Source organism: Anas platyrhynchos, chromosome 7 (genome assembly GCF_047663525.1).
Source record: "Anas platyrhynchos isolate ZD024472 breed Pekin duck chromosome 7, IASCAAS_PekinDuck_T2T, whole genome shotgun sequence".
In the NCBI taxonomy this organism is placed as follows: Eukaryota; Metazoa; Chordata; class Aves; order Anseriformes; family Anatidae; genus Anas; species Anas platyrhynchos.
Window position 1 is genome coordinate 35,995,103 of NC_092593.1, and position 15,020 is coordinate 36,010,122.

Here is a 15,020-nt window from a genome sequence, read left to right on the forward strand (position 1 = left end):
GGAGTTTGCAGGAAACAACCCACAAGAGTTGCAGCCACAAGAAGCAAAGAAATAGCTGTCAAAATATAGAGGTAAGGGTTTTTTTTTTATGTTTTTTTATGTTTTGTTTTTTTTTTTTTTTTTTTTTTTTTCTGTCCGTGTAGGTAGTACTAAGCCTTGTCTAATAGGATTCTGTTGTTCTTCCTGCAGGGCAGGACAGTTCCCAGGCTTGGGCACCGGTGAGCTCTCCTGCCGCCTTCCCCTTTCGTGTCAGCTTCCCACCGCAATGCTGGCTGCCGACTGCTGAAACAGGCCACGAGGTCGTTGTTATTTTGCCTCCCTGCCTTGTTTCTCTTGCTCTACCATCTCCTGCTGGCTACTAGAAGGTTGTTCTTAGCGTGTTCCTAGCCAGGTTTTCCACTGCTTGTGAGAAGCAGAGCCAGCAGAAGTTCTCCCTCGTGCAGCCCACCCAAATGACCTAGTTAAAAATCTTCTTGCTTGTTTGCAAGCCTGCTGGCAAAGATGTCTGTGGGCACTTGTATAAGCAGAACCCACCGCTCCCCCTCAAACACGGCCCTGCCATCCAGGAACCAAAGCTGCCTGCAGCCAGCTTTGGCAGCTGACCCAAGAAACAGCGAAGGAGGAGTTCACAGCACTTCTTTCTCTTACTGCTTGCCCCGTCAGAAGAGAGCCTTGTTCTGCCTACAGAAGCCTTACAAAAATATAATTGTCTCCAACTGGTTAAATGAAACTTTAATGCTTCTTTTACATAGACCCTGTATGGGTTGGTGTCATTTCTAGAACAGTGCAGAAAATATGTAAGCCAAATATCTATGGGGACTCAGGTCCTTGTCTGCATGGGGTGGCATATTTGGGAATGAAGCTGGCTTTTGAGAGGCAGGTTCCTTGCTGCAGAAGCACTAACCACGTTGGCTTGCCTTTGATGTGTGCGTTGCACAGTAGGGACAGTTTTGCCTTTGTGTGGAGGAGCAGAAAGAGCAAAGCATGAAGCTTGTGTAGAGGGGTTCAGCCGGCTCGGGCTGATTCAGCCTCACCAGCCCCGGTGAGAGAAGTTCAAGTGCTCGGCAGGAGGTGTCCATCTGGTCTGTAGTTGCATATTCTACTTGGAAGAAGCTTTAGCTTCTCATTGTGAAGATGTAGCATATGGCACGGGTACACGAGCTCAGTCCCCAGGGATGCAGAGTGCCCTTTCTGCCATCGCAATGGAGATGTGACGGGCCTGACACAGGTGATTATAAACCTGTGGGATAAAAAAGCTCTGTGTGTGTGCTGGAGATGTTGGTGTTTGCTGTAAGCGTGTGGAGAAGGTGTTGCTAAATCTCTGACCGAGATCCACAGCAGTGCTGCCAGGGAACAACTGGCTTCTGGACCAGAATTTGGGTCCGTGGGAGCGGATCTGGGAAAGCCTCGTGAAGGCTGCATGGCCAAAAGCGAGTAATCACATTTTGTTCTAACTAAGCTCCTGCTGAATCACAGTCACAAGAAATTCGTGGAACCAATTTTTGGTTGTTTTTCAACTGAAGATCTGAGGTTTCATAGCATCTGATCCAAACAACAGTTACCAAAGGTTGTGTTCTACCTTCTGTAGATGTCATTTACTTTGAGCTCCACTGTAAAAAATAAATAAATAAGAAAAAGATTGCTGTATGTGACTGTGGGGCAATAACAGTTGAACACAGGCTTAGGCAAGTGAGTTCATGTACAAGTGGGAGACATAAAGTGGACAGTGGACTTCTATTTTTGAATAAATGTAAGTAAATGAATCAATTAAGAAGTTTTTAGTGAGGATAAAGTAGTAAAAAGATAGGTCTGCCTTTTCTGGATACTTTTTCCCCTGGAACCTGAGAATTTCTGTGCAGGTTTGTTTTTTGGTTGCTTGGCTTTATTTGTTTTTGTTGCTTGGTGTTTGTTTAAGATAGTATTTTGATAGCAGATACAATTTTTGACAGAAGCGAAGAAACCTAAGATGATGATAAGCCTAAAGGCGACTATCATTTGGTGGCAACTAGAGCTTGTGTCTACATCAGAGCTGGCTGATAAGGAGAGTTGAGGCAGTTGTTTGGGGACAAGAATTTCTAAGATGCTCTTAGAAATTAAAAGATAAATCTGTGAGGATGCTTTGACATTTCCAGTTTTGATAACATACCCAGTTTTAATTTAAAAAAAAAAAAAAAAATCAGTACAAAAGAATAGATTAATAGATGAGAAAGCCACAAGTTATATATTAAAGTGAACAAATAAATGGTGAGACAAGTGGTCTGAGAATATTTCAGAGACAACACTGTGGTCTCAAAAGAGAATATTTTGGGCAACCGCCTTCTGTATCTCCCTAGAAAAACAGAGTGACCATAAAGGCAGTGCTCTGTCTGAAAGGGTGCCAGGTAAGAACTTTGTCTGAATATAATCATAATTAACTTTTTTTTTTTTAATTTTGATGTATTGAATCTTGGCAAGCAGCCTTGTGAAGACTCAAATGCACGACATCTGTCTGCAGGTACATGTATAAGATTCTGATGCTGCATCTCTGTGTTGTGATATGGCTTTAAACAAGTGCTTCTGCACTGGGAAAAGCCTATTTTTAATGCACTCTTGGAGTTATTCCAGTCTAGAAGGAAAATAATTATGATAAATTTATGCTGATGGCAGCTGGAGTAACGCTGCTCTTTAGTACCTCTGGCCATATGCTGCTTATTGCTGGAGTCCTGTGGGTTCTTCTGCACCTTTCTGGGTAATTGAAGAACCGAGTATGAAGACTCATACCCAGAAACTGATAACCTGATTCCCGAGAGATGATGTATCCGCAAGCCAGTAAGTACAGTCAGATTTTGTGATGCTGCCTTAAAGGCAGGCAGCCCTGTCGTACAGTGCTCTGTAATAAATGCTTTCACCGGCACAAATGGGGGATAAAAGGCAATGATTTCCTCTGAAGCATTACTATATTAAAATATCACAAATGGAAAAGACTCTCAAACCGCAAATGAATGAGAAGATTTACAGGATCCGAGTTGGCATAGTTCTAAATCTTCTGCCTTCCCAAGTAATCCATGCAGGAGCGTCATTTCACACGCTGTTCCCCCCAGCGACGTGCGAGCAACACGACCAAAGCCAGGCAGGGAGGCGAAACCTCAGCGTGGCGTGGTAGCTGTCACCCACGGCGGCACAGGAGGAGGTTTCTGTGCTGCTGGCCGAGCACCTAGGCTGCGCTGCCCCGCATGACGGTGGCGTTGTACAGTAGGCAGCTGACCTCAGCCCGCAGGCATCTGCGTGACGTGGGACCACCTGGCGCCGCGCTGCAACCTGATGCGATAATGTGTGACAGCCAGGTGTTCGGTTCTGCTGGTTCATATGTCAGCCCCGCCGAACTGGATGAATAACGACATGAAAAATGGTGACGAATGTGCTGGCAGGAGAGAGGATCACCGTTTGGGATCAGAACAAGCCTCTCCTGCAGACGTGCCCGTGCTGCAGTGCACAGAAAGCCTTTGCTGTGTGCTCTCGCGCGGGGTGTTTGGGAAGGAGCGTTATTTCAGACTGCTCCCTAACATTTGCAGCACTATCTCCCCCGTGTTACTGTTCAGCTGGCAAGGTAATCACTTGTCTCTATTGGTAAAAACTGATGAGGAACATAGTAAGAATAAGAATACCAGGCAGTATCTCTGCAGGAAAAGCCCCAATGTTCTTCCCTTCAATCTATTAGCTAGGTCCTGACTAACCATCTGTTGGATTGTGATGTATTCAGATCACTGATGCAACTGATTGAGTTTAATTTACTTTAAAAACACCTTTTAGTCTTGGCAAAGAACAAACCTTTTCCAGAACTTTGAATTTAAGCATTTCTATGGTAGAGGAACTCAAAGTTTTGCAAATGCCTCTTTGTACCGTGCTGTATTGGGGAAGATAAAATCCCTTCCGATCAAATCATCCAATTCTTTTAAATTGCGATTGTTGCATTGAAATATGTAGAAGCAGACCTTCCTTTGCATGTGACTGGTTTGCAATGAGCACATTACGCTTTGTGATTTCGGTGTCTTGTTCTGTTTGTGTTGCTGTTGTCTCCCAAGCTGCTTCCTCCAAGTTTTGTGGGAGCTGTCTACCAAGCAATGCCTCCGTAATGCTTTCCAGGATGTTCTTCCCATGCAGTTGCATATCTTTATGGGCTTTTGTTAGTTTTATTGCTGAAATATGGAACGTTGATTGCATTTCCTGACAAAAATAAGTATTATTATTGTTCTTTGTCGTCTAACCAGGTCTCACAAAGATCATAAGACATAGGTCAGGAGTAACAGGAAAGACAGCGATGAGCCCGGGCTCATCCTTCTTTGCCTTTCCACCGCTTGGATTCATTCAAGCTGAACCCTTTCAGTGCTCAAAGAGGGATTGCCTTACTTTTAAGGACTCCAGGCAGTATGATAAATATAACTGAAAAGCAACAGGTTTGAAATTAAATCTGGCCATTGACTTCTAGTGAAAGGCGTTTCTATGGGGATGCAAGATAATGCCGTTTGGATACATAATTGGATTGTGAGAGAGCAGCAATAGATAGCTTTTAGGTTAAGGACTGATGCGTCACAGGTTGACTCATGGGCACTAATCTATTTTATTGTCTCTGGAAGCTGTACAAATATGAAACCATGCATAATGTGAATTAGGGCCACTTCTGAAGAAAATCACATCTTTCCTGCAGCCTCTGAATGAGCTTCAGCAGTCAAGGCTGGTGACTGACAGACAGATTTACATCCAAAGTGCTGCAAAGCTCATTGCCAATCTTCTCACCCTATCTACAGAGGGGTTCAAGGCTTGTTGTCTACATTTCTGGAGTACCAAAACATTATAACATATTCTAATATTTCTTCGTACCTCCATTTCACCCTGTCCAGCCATCACAGAGAATGATTCAGCTGAATCTATCAATGCAAGCAGTAATTATTTGCAGTAGCTTCTATTTGCGCTTCCCCTCTTCTTTTTTTCCACCAGATTGCTCCAGCAATCTATGTTGGCACCATCATTTATTTGGTGATTATTTAGAACAGCCAAGCATGAACAGAGCTGTACTTCGTGTTATGCAGATCCAGAAGCTGGCCTGTAGCCCTAACTTCTTCCTTTGGATCTTGTCAGGGCTTTTGTAAGCTAAACAGGTGGGAGAATGGGAGCGTTAGTGCTTCCAGAGCTTGTTAACGTTTTATTGTATTGATTCAAAACCGGCAACACACGCATTTCGGGGGAGAGTTACGGTCTTACTGTTTGCTGGGGAAGACTGCATGGAAAAGCAGATGCAGCGCCCTGAGTGATTTACTGAGCAGCTCTTCTCCATGGGGCTTATTAAATCAACGTATAGCTGGGATGCTGAGAATTACTGTTGCTGCAAGGGCAATTCTTGGGATGAAGCTAAAGTGCCGGATAACTCGGATCATTAAAACAGGTAATTAAGGTTCATAGTGACATTTTTTGCTGAATTACATAGGCATAGTGCTTTTTGAAATAAATTTGTTGTGTAGTTTCTAGTTAGTCTTTCTCTGCCTCCTCTTCCCTAACTTTTTTTATTTTTATTCACAAAAGCTTTAAATGGAGTTGGGATCATTTGGATATGATATTTGCCTAGTTCTACCCTTAATAAGCACCCTGCTTTGTTTTGCTGGGTCTTTAACAAAATGTGACTGCCTGGACTGAACTGTCCAAGCCTAGTTTCAGGCTGATTTCTTTCTTTTTCCTTTCCTTTTTTTCTTTTTTAAATACATTTAGCCAAAAGAGCTCATTCATGTCCAAGAATGAGTCAATTCGATAACCTCCCTGATTTAAAATTTAAAAAATAAAAAATAAATGACCAACAACCACAGAAAACAAACCTAGATTCTATAAAATTGGGGAAAAAAAAAAAAAAAGATACCTGAAACTATGACTGTGCTTGGCCTTTAGCTCTCCCTTTGAGGCCTGCTGGCGTTTAGCAAAACCATACATCTGTGAAAAATGTCATCTGCCCTACACCTGGTGGTGCTGACCTGTGTCAGCTGTTGGACTCCCCGGGGGCCGCACGTGAGCGCTGAGAGCTCTGCCCCCACCGTGGGGCAGGAGCAGGAGGGTGGTGCTGCGGCAGGGCTGGGGTGCAGGAAGCACCCACAGGAGCTGCCCAAACCTCTGGGACCCCAGCCTTGGAAATACAAGGAGTAAGAACCGAGTGAATCGTTGTCCTCTCAACTTTGATTATCGATAAACATGTTAATGCTGAATCTTTCAGGAGCTAAAACCAGCAAGTTAAAAGTCGGATGGGTAGCTGCTTGCACAGGAGGTCAGTGTTAAAGACGTGGCAAGCATGGACCACTCTGTGATAATTCCAAGTTTGGGAAAATATGAAAATTTCCATGGAACAACATTTATCTGAAGCGTTTATCTGAGGAGCAATGCAGTTTGGAGTGGATGCATATAGGACTTCAAGCTATTTCTTTTCTCGTTTTTGGTTAATTTTTCTTTTTCCTGATACCTGCAGAAAGGCTTCCACCATCCGTGCTACACATTTATACCGAGCACAGCCAAAGATGCTTCTTATCTGGGGTAACTGCATTTGTATTAGCTCTAGTTTGGCTCTCCTGAGCAGGAGTAAGCACTCCTGTGTCCTGTCAGCACTGCAGTGCAGACCAGCACTGTGTTTGCCTTGCCATCAGCCCCAAAACCCACCCTATGGCATTTCTCTACTTACTGCTAGGTGAACAACCTCAGTTAATGCCAGCGAGGGTCTAACTGCATGGGATGCCGTGGAAAACTAGATTGAAGCCTCTGAACAGAGCCTCTTTACAAGGCTTTTGGTATACCTTACGGCCCAGATCCTGCAAAAGCACGCTGCTGCTATTCCCACCCTGTTCACTTGAACTCTCTGGTGCCAGAATGTCATGAGTTAAAAGTCAAAGGGTCAAATGTTGGCCTCCCTTAAAGGTGTTTGAACTGCGGCAGACCCAGGGTTTCTCCCTTAATTCTGTAACCATGGCTTTCAGAGAAGAAGGAATTGGGTTGTGCTTTTATTTCTCGTGGCTTCACCAAGACTCCGTATTTTAAGATTCCACACGTTTTTAAAAAATATTTTCTCTGAGTGTGTTTTATGGGAAACTAAATTGAAGGTGTATTTAAGGGCCCCAGAGATCTGCTATGATGATATATATCAGGAGAAGCTGAACATCTGCTTGATGCTTGGGCACAGCTTTAGCAGAACTGACAGTTCGAAAGCAATTCTTGTTTTTTAATGTAACAATCGGATAATTTGAAGTTTGAGCTATGAGGTCTGAAACCTAAAAAACAAAGGCAGAAAACTTGATATGAAATATTTACCACCTAGACAGAAATCTATAAAAGGGGAAGGGGGGGGAAGTGAATCAATGGTTGCAATCCTGTGGTGGTTTTACACAAAGGAAAATTCAAAACTGAATTTCTGCAAAGAAACAAAAGTATTCACCGTACTAACATAAAGATGTTCGAACAGCGATTGTGTTGTCTTTACAAATGCCTCTTTTATCTGTTGTACTTCCCATGTGAAATGAAATGTACTTTATAGTAAATAGTTTTTTTTTTTTAATTTCAATTAACATTTTTTGATCAGGAAAATATACAAAATTTGTGTGGAAAACTGTTTACTCTGTTTACTTGAAGGTGATATTTTGCTGCAAAATTTTAAATATAATAAGATGCATTTAATAGCACTCTTTTGTGGTGCCATTCCTTATGGACATAACATTCAAAGTATGGAAAATCAGTTGTGGACCAAACTGACCATAAAAACAGTAATCCAAAGAAACCTTATAAACATGTCAACACCCATCATTTATCCGCAGATGGCTCATACCAATGTAAAAAACATATAAAATGTAGTATAATTCCCAACACATGGCTTGCTTTGTTGCATTGTTCCTACGTATTATTAGTGTTAAAAACCAGGAAATTATATTAGGAAGAGAATATTGGTTTTTGTTTATTAAACTAAAGTACAGGTTAACATCATTCTTTTCTTGTGATGAACATATACCAACAGTGATTAAAAAATAAACATTTATTTACAAAATATTGATGCATACATATTACACAAGTCAGTTATATCAAAGTGGTTTTTTTTAACAATATCTGTAGCAACCAACTATTTGCATTGGTTTATCATAGTGCAAACGGTAATGTTGCAAAGGCAGATTATGCTGTGGGATTATGGTTTGAAAGTTAGACTTCTCTGCTGCCTTTTGTTTTACTACGTCTAGAAAACTATTCACCTTCATTTAAAAAATAGCTATTTCTTGCGAATGTTGAATAGTGTACCTGAGGATAGGGCAAATTCGTTATTACTCTAAATTCTTTCACTTAGATAACTATCTTTCTATTTACTCAGCCTGCTTACGTAGCACCATTGCCATTGATTACTATCATACTAATGAAAAAAAAGGAATGGAAACACGCTAAATACACTATACCATCCCTAATTTCAGGATTTGTCCATTTACGTGGAATTTCATCTGTTGCATTTCACAATTCTGCACTATATATTCAAGTGTTTAAGGATGATTCTGGTGGTACTGTGGAGTGGTGTATATGTTACCGGTATATATGTTTCTGTAAATGCAATAGCGAGTGAAGCTGTGAAGAAATGGATTTAAAAGCCTGCTCCTTCTGGTTGCAGATGAGGAGGAGCTGGCTTCTGATTACAAACATATGTTGAAACCTGCGTATGGATTTGTGTCTGAATGACTGAATATTGATTCCCTCAAAATGTAAGAAACTCATTGGTTGAATCCGGTGATTTTGATGGTAGGTTTTCTTTTCCCACTGGTTGACAACCAGTCATTAGGCAACTCTAGTGTCTTTTAGTTCGCGTTCTGCAGCTTGTGTTGCTCTAAATCTGGCCCGCATGGTAGGCTAGCATACAGCATATGATGTCGGCAATGCCTAGCGCACGTAACTTCACAGTTTCAAAGGTGGGTGAGGGGATATAACTTTTTTTTGGTAGCTTCCACAATTTCTGAAGCGGTGGATCTCACGACGGTCTCATGAGCAGCCGCAACGATCTACAACCATGGCTGGTATCTTTCCGTATATTATTTGTTCTTTTCCATTGAAATACAACATATTTATGGGGGACATCTTGGTGGGCGTGCAGCAGGGGCCTGCCGAGCCTCTAGGATTCGCTTGGTGTACAAGATGAGTGTGCGGGTATTTCTGTAAAAATACAAATTCGCATTCTCCAGAGCAGTAATTGGCTTTGTATCTTTTAGGGGCGATAATCCAGTCCCATCCAAAAGCTTCAAAATCCACGGTCAGTGGGTAGCGACAACATCGGGATTCTGTCGAGTGCTCATCGCAGTCAAGGCCAAAATCTCTGCGGGATCGTTTCGGTGTGTCTGTAACTCTGACCTCTAAAAATGGATTCTGTGAGAAGAGGAAAAGGAACCGGAAGCATTAATGAGGTAGGTACAGGTAATTGGAGTCAAAACATACACACAGTTCTCTCTGACACAAACCTATCAAATCAGTATTCTCAAATCACATTTACAAACATATTTGAAGTTCTGCCCTTCAGAGAACTTTATCCTCCTACAAGTCTCTGATAAATTTGATCCCTTCTCAAGGGTTATTCCTCTTCTTTCTGCTGAGGACATGCATTTCCCTGCTGCTTCTCTACAAAGAGCTTTAATTTCTGAGTGTTTCTTCCTGAAATCACCATCATCTTTGTGCTAGCATCATTTCTTATTAACTGCTAAGAGAAAGTTGCAGAAATTTTGAGGGTGCTGGGTTTATAGTTTAGCTGTTGTTTTCCTTAACGCTGTAACAAGAGTTGCTTTTCTTCTTTTTTTTTTTTTTTTCCTTTTCTATAGAAGAATTCCCAAAAGGAAAATAAATAATATTTACAGGGCAGAATCCAAGCAGTATTGGTCTCCTTTTTGTGAATCCTTCTGAAATTCTCTCCATTCAAATGGTATTCAGTTCAGGTTTTCTGGATATCAACAAAGACTCCTCCTCCAGACCAAGGAGGACAGGAGATGTCTCCATAATTGCTGTCTTGCTGGAATGATTGAAGTGGTGGTAGAAATGAATGTTTCACCTGCTAGTACAGGTTAGTTCTACTTCACAGCTTTTACTCAGCCAGAGGGCTGGATTTGAGTCCTGAATTTGGAGGGGCAGCTAATATTTTGACTCCTGAGAGAGCCTTGTGGCCAGGAATGTACTTTTGGCAGGTCTCTGAGCCACGTGCTTCCTACTGAAGGTGTCTTTGCGCAGTCCTTAACTGAGAATAGAAAGAAATTGCAAGCTTTGCAATCACGAGTTTGAAATAGTTCCCCTGCTCCACGTTGATTTCAGCACAGTGTTGTCCAGCTGCTGGAGAAGCTCCTCCCAAAGGTAAATGATATGAGGAGGGGCTTGGTGGAGAGCAGCATCCCAGTACAGAGAGCTGCCAGAGAGGAGGTGAAGGAAAGAGAAGACAAGTTTCCTCTCCCATTACCTGCAGTGCATCTGACCCCAGGTTGCTTTTACAGCAGTTCATTTTTACAGCTGATGATAACCCTGAGAAAACCAAGGGTTATCCACACGTGTGAAAACACCTTGTTACATATTTGAATGGGTGGAGACATTCTTTATCATGATATCCAGCAAGCAGATGAGAGCCACATCTGTAATGAATCTGTGATTGGGATACCACATTGTTTTTACTCTAGGTTCTGTTAACTGCATTGCACTGCTATGAAGTTAAACATTACATAGCTACCTAAACAGACTGATCTTCTCTGTAGCAGTGAAAGCAAAATAATGCTCCTGGTACTTTACTCAAAAGCAGAAACGTTTTGGTTGTGATTGTTTTAGCTATTGCAATAGGTTCAGGAATTTTGTCAGGTTGTAGATGATGAGTGATTTGGGGAAACAGCAAGGAAAATGCTGTAGTTTAGCTGGTACGCTTCAGATTTAATTCATTCATCCATACTTACAGAGAGAAACTATATAGTTATTTAATGCTCTTTCCCATCATTGTGACCCATTTATTGTATCAAGTAGAATTTATCTATTCAAACATTTCTAATAAGAGGAATGATGCATTCTATCATATGTACAACATTTAAAATTATGACATCTGTTGTCACCTTCATAAATACAGATAATTCATCTTGGCATTAAAAGAAAATACATGCATACAGAATAGGGAGAAACAGGGTTTGAATGCAAAATCTTTTCAGCAGTATCTGAGGCAAAATTCCCATCAATGAAATAATCAAATGACTCTTTCTTTTACCTTTATGCAAAGTCACTTCTCATTAAGCAGTGTTTGCTCTCAAATTTGAACACAGTGTTACTATGATAGTACCATCCATTGGTACGTACCAAAACATTTTCCAGTTGATGCCTCTCAACATCTCCCTGAGGTAATGCAATTCACCTCAATTTTTCAAATAGGGAAATGGAGGCACAGGAGTGCTACGTGATTTTTGCCATGATCAGAGAGCAAAGAGCGAAAGAATTGGGCATACAGAGCCTTTTTCTTCCATTCCCTAAACAACGGTTCCATTTTATCCTTAAAACACAAGTTAAATGCTTTCCAATAAAATGCAAGATATTTAAACGGGATTTTTCTAAATAAACTTACCAATCCATCTTCACCTGGTCCTGGGAAAGTTACAGCAAGATCTCGTCCATTCTCATCAAAAGCTTTTATTTCGATGCCTAAATTGGATTCAGGCTGTTTGAGCCAATTTTGCAACACTGTCTTCACATCAATACTCTGCCAAATACCAGTGCCTGGGTTCATGTCAAGTTTCAAAGATCGAATTCCAGTATATCTTGTACCGTCTTTCATGGGCTTAATAAGTCTCAGGATCTGCACAAACACTGTTGTAGGTTTTTGGACTTGCCTCAAGTATATCCACAATTGTGCCTTTACTACTTTGTTATATTGTATTTTAGAGCTAAACTTAAAGAAGCAACATTTTGGTTTTCCCTCCATTTGTACAAGAAAATCAGCTATAAATGAATGGAAAGAATAGATTACTGAACAGGGAACAAAAAGAAATATGCATATATAAACCCAATTTTTTTTTCCAGACCATGTAGGATGTCTTACAATATTCTACAAACAGCATCAGTAACAAGTGGATGTAACATCATTCATTTTCTGTGCTTTACGCTCTACGGCAAATTTAATCATTTTGCTGTCACCTAAAAGTAGCATCATGTGACAAGGAAACACCGACTGTTTTGTAAATAGGCTAAAAGGAGATTTGGCTAACCCTTTTCTGTGTAACTCTAGCTGGTCCCTTGCACTCTGTAGACTAAGCAGAGTGAAGGATGTGCACAGGCTGAAGTTCAGGAGTGATGGGCAACTGTGAGAAGAAGGGCGCTGTAGAGAAACTCTGTGGTCCTCTGTTATCTCTAGGATCTGACCAGTTGTACCAGCACCGTGGGCTCACCCCTACAGCTGCAGAAAAGCTCCTTTCCCAGATAAAAGTGAGCAGGGGATAGGGCACAGCCTATGCCACTTCACAGGGACTGCTACCAGCTCATTTCTGCTGTTCATCTCCTGAGGAGCTCCATAAAACATGCACAATAGCAACTTCACATCAGCTGAGTCAACACTTACGTCACCTTTAGGTATTTTTAATTTACTAGATAACCTTAGTGTGCATCATACAAACAGAAGTAGCTGTGCACAAACTACCTGAAAGCTTCCTTTTCTTTTGCTGAGTGGAAACAATAATAATTTAAAGTATGAATGTAAAGATTTGTTTCCATTTGAACAATATTATAGGAAAGTCACATGCAGTGCAGCATTCCTCCTTCCTGTAGCCTACGATGCAGCTGTTCTACCTAGTCATGACAGTGTCTTGCCATGCCAGCATAAAATGGGTAAAATGAATTTTAAATGGTGCAGGGTTTTGACACTCATAAATCTCATCACTTAAGACACCTGTATCTTTAGTGGATTTTAAATAGTTCAAAGGCTTTTATAAAAAGTAGGAAATTAACTCAGATCAGTGAAGCATAATGACTTTTCTTCAGTCATTGTAATTACGTAGTGGTTTAATTAAAATAGTTCCCAAATATATAGCAGGCTAGAATAAAACTGCTGGCAGACCTCAATTTTGCATTAAGGCTGCACTAATATGTTGCTATTACATACACATATTATTAAAGTTAAAAAATGTTACAGATAAAGTTAATTTTTCACCCATGTGTGCATTTTTAGCTGGCTACAGCAGCTGATTTTATTCTAGTATGTGTATTGTAATGATATCTGTAACTGCTAACATGCCTAATACGTCCTGTCATCTTTTTCCTTTTTGACATCATATTCATAAGTGTTATTTTAAAAAACAGCTGCCATAGCCAAATACTTTAGCTGATGAAGAACATAAGATACTATAGTATTAGCTGTGCAAAAGATACTTGATAGGAGCCGTAGCAGATGTTTAGCACTCAGAAGATAACTTAGAATCTGCTCATTCAGTAAATGCCTTCATTCTTCCTTGGCACGACTACTGGAGCTGATTGCTATAACGTGGACATTTTAACATTTAAATCGGTTACACACATATTTGCTTTAAATATATAGTTTTAACTCGGAGGTGGGTGGTGCTAGCTTATGGGATCAGCAAAGAAGCAAGAATTTAACTCTATACTTGCACTTGTGGGTCTCGTTCTCTAAGCTGTATTTCTGCTCATTTCTGTTGCTCTTTAAAGCACTGGCTGGTGAAAGCTCATGCAGAAAAATATAGCTATCTTGTTACCTGCACTTGCACTTTCTGTTTGCAATAGGAAATGCCCTGAATGCTGCAAATAACGGAGCCAACTGAACTGCAGATCTCTCCTTGCTTTCTAAGGCAATTGGCAAATTGTAAGTGCTACAGGGCACACACGTTATAAGGAGCCGAATAAATGAACAGTAAAACAAAGGCTCGCAACAAGGTCATTTGAACCTGACTCAAATCCTTTAGAAATACACTCTCCTCCCTCCCTCCGGCAGACTCCAGCCAGCAGCCTGTTGGGAGAGCCTGAGCAGGAGTTGTGTGGCTCTACAGCACGGAGACAACTCTCTCGGAGGAGCGGTGCGAGATGAAAGCAGCAGGGTTACTTACACTCTGTAGGCATTGTGATAATCGTTTCAGTTGTGGCATGATAGTCATCGTCTTCCAAAGAGCCATCGCTACTGTCGTCTCTCTGGACGTCATATTGATCAATCAGTTCCTGTAGTGGAGGAGCTTTGGGTAAAAGTTGCTTAATAACATCCCTGCTAATGTTAGGAGCTTGTTCCAGGCGCAGTTTGCTGAGGATTTGAATTTTTATGGCTTCTATTCTGGAAGATTTTGTATTCTGTCTCCACGTACAAGCATTGCACAGTCCATCTTTTTCAGCGTTCTCTGTGGGCTGACTGCCGTCATCAAGAGCCACCGGATCAACTGAAATCAGCATGAACAGGTAAATATAAACATAGATTGCTAGCTTTTGCATGATCTCACATTCAGTGCAGCTTTTTTCCCTTTTTTTTTTCCCTTCCCCTTTCCCTTTTTCTTTTAGTACTAAACAGATCCGTGAAAGCAAATGCAATCTGAGAGACAGCTTGCCACACTGGTGTACCTTATATATTCCAAGGGGGCTTTTATACTCCAACTTTGATTAGGCTCATGTCGTCAAAACCAACGATTGGTTGTTGTCCCAACAATGAATCTAGCTGTCAGAGCTTAAAGCCCTGTCGATCACAAGTCACTAGACAGCATTTAGTTACAGCCAAGGGTGAACTGATTTATCTGGTGGCTTCATAGAGGATATGTCTTCACATACGGAAAGGATATATTTCCAAGTACTATGGGCAGCAGAACTGGAAGACAGCACTATCATTCTTAAATATATACAAGACCGTATGCTTGCAGTATGAATCAAGGCAGAGCTCTCTCTAAAGTTGCTTTAAGCTTCTATCATTATTTTGACTCGCACTATTTAAAAGAAAATCTCGAGGAACTGCTGTTAGGCAGGAAAAAATATTTGTAAATACATTGCAAACATTACAAATCTATGTT

At 41.1% G+C, this 15,020-nt stretch overlaps 2 protein-coding genes across 26 annotated transcripts in view; one reads left to right on the forward strand and one right to left on the reverse strand.

Moving 5' to 3' along the window:
• Positions 1-7,564: 7,564 nt before the first annotated feature.
• On the reverse strand, positions 7,565-14,596 carry MSTN (myostatin). Its single transcript, XM_005011412.6, has 3 exons — positions 14,082-14,596; positions 11,597-11,970; positions 7,565-9,390 (listed from the first exon to the last, which is right to left on the reverse strand). The coding sequence occupies exons 1-3, from the start codon at positions 14,452-14,454 to the stop codon at positions 9,010-9,012; spliced, it is 1,128 nt and encodes a 375-aa protein (XP_005011469.1). The 5' UTR covers positions 14,455-14,596; the 3' UTR covers positions 7,565-9,009.
• Positions 9,290-15,020, forward strand: part of LOC101801054 (uncharacterized) — a 31,565-nt gene continuing 25,834 nt past the window's right edge. For 21 of the 25 annotated variants that reach the window (XR_011810476.1, XR_011810477.1, XR_011810482.1 and 18 more), the window contains exon 1: positions 14,282-14,421. Coding sequence is in view for 2 of the 25 variants with exons in the window: in XM_072040512.1 (XP_071896613.1) it covers positions 14,414-14,421 (8 nt within the window). In the remaining 23 variants the exon portion in view is untranslated. Of the gene's footprint in view, positions 9,429-14,281; positions 14,422-15,020 lie in introns of those variants that run through there. The other 4 variants (XM_072040513.1, XM_072040512.1, XR_011810483.1 and 1 more) reach the window with 3 other exon arrangements.

Bases quoted from the DNA above. Each gene is read 5' to 3' on its own strand.
- MSTN (XM_005011412.6), bottom strand. From the start codon at position 14,454: ATGCAAAAGCTAGCAATCTATGTTTATATTTACCTGTTCATGCTGATT. The intron at 11,971-14,081 runs GTAAGTAACCCT...ATTCATTTATAG, and splicing joins TATCACAATGCCTACAGAGT to CTGATTTTCTTGTACAAATG. The intron at 9,391-11,596 runs GTAAGTTTATTT...CTCTTCTCACAG, and splicing joins GACCAGGTGAAGATGGATTG to AATCCATTTTTAGAGGTCAG.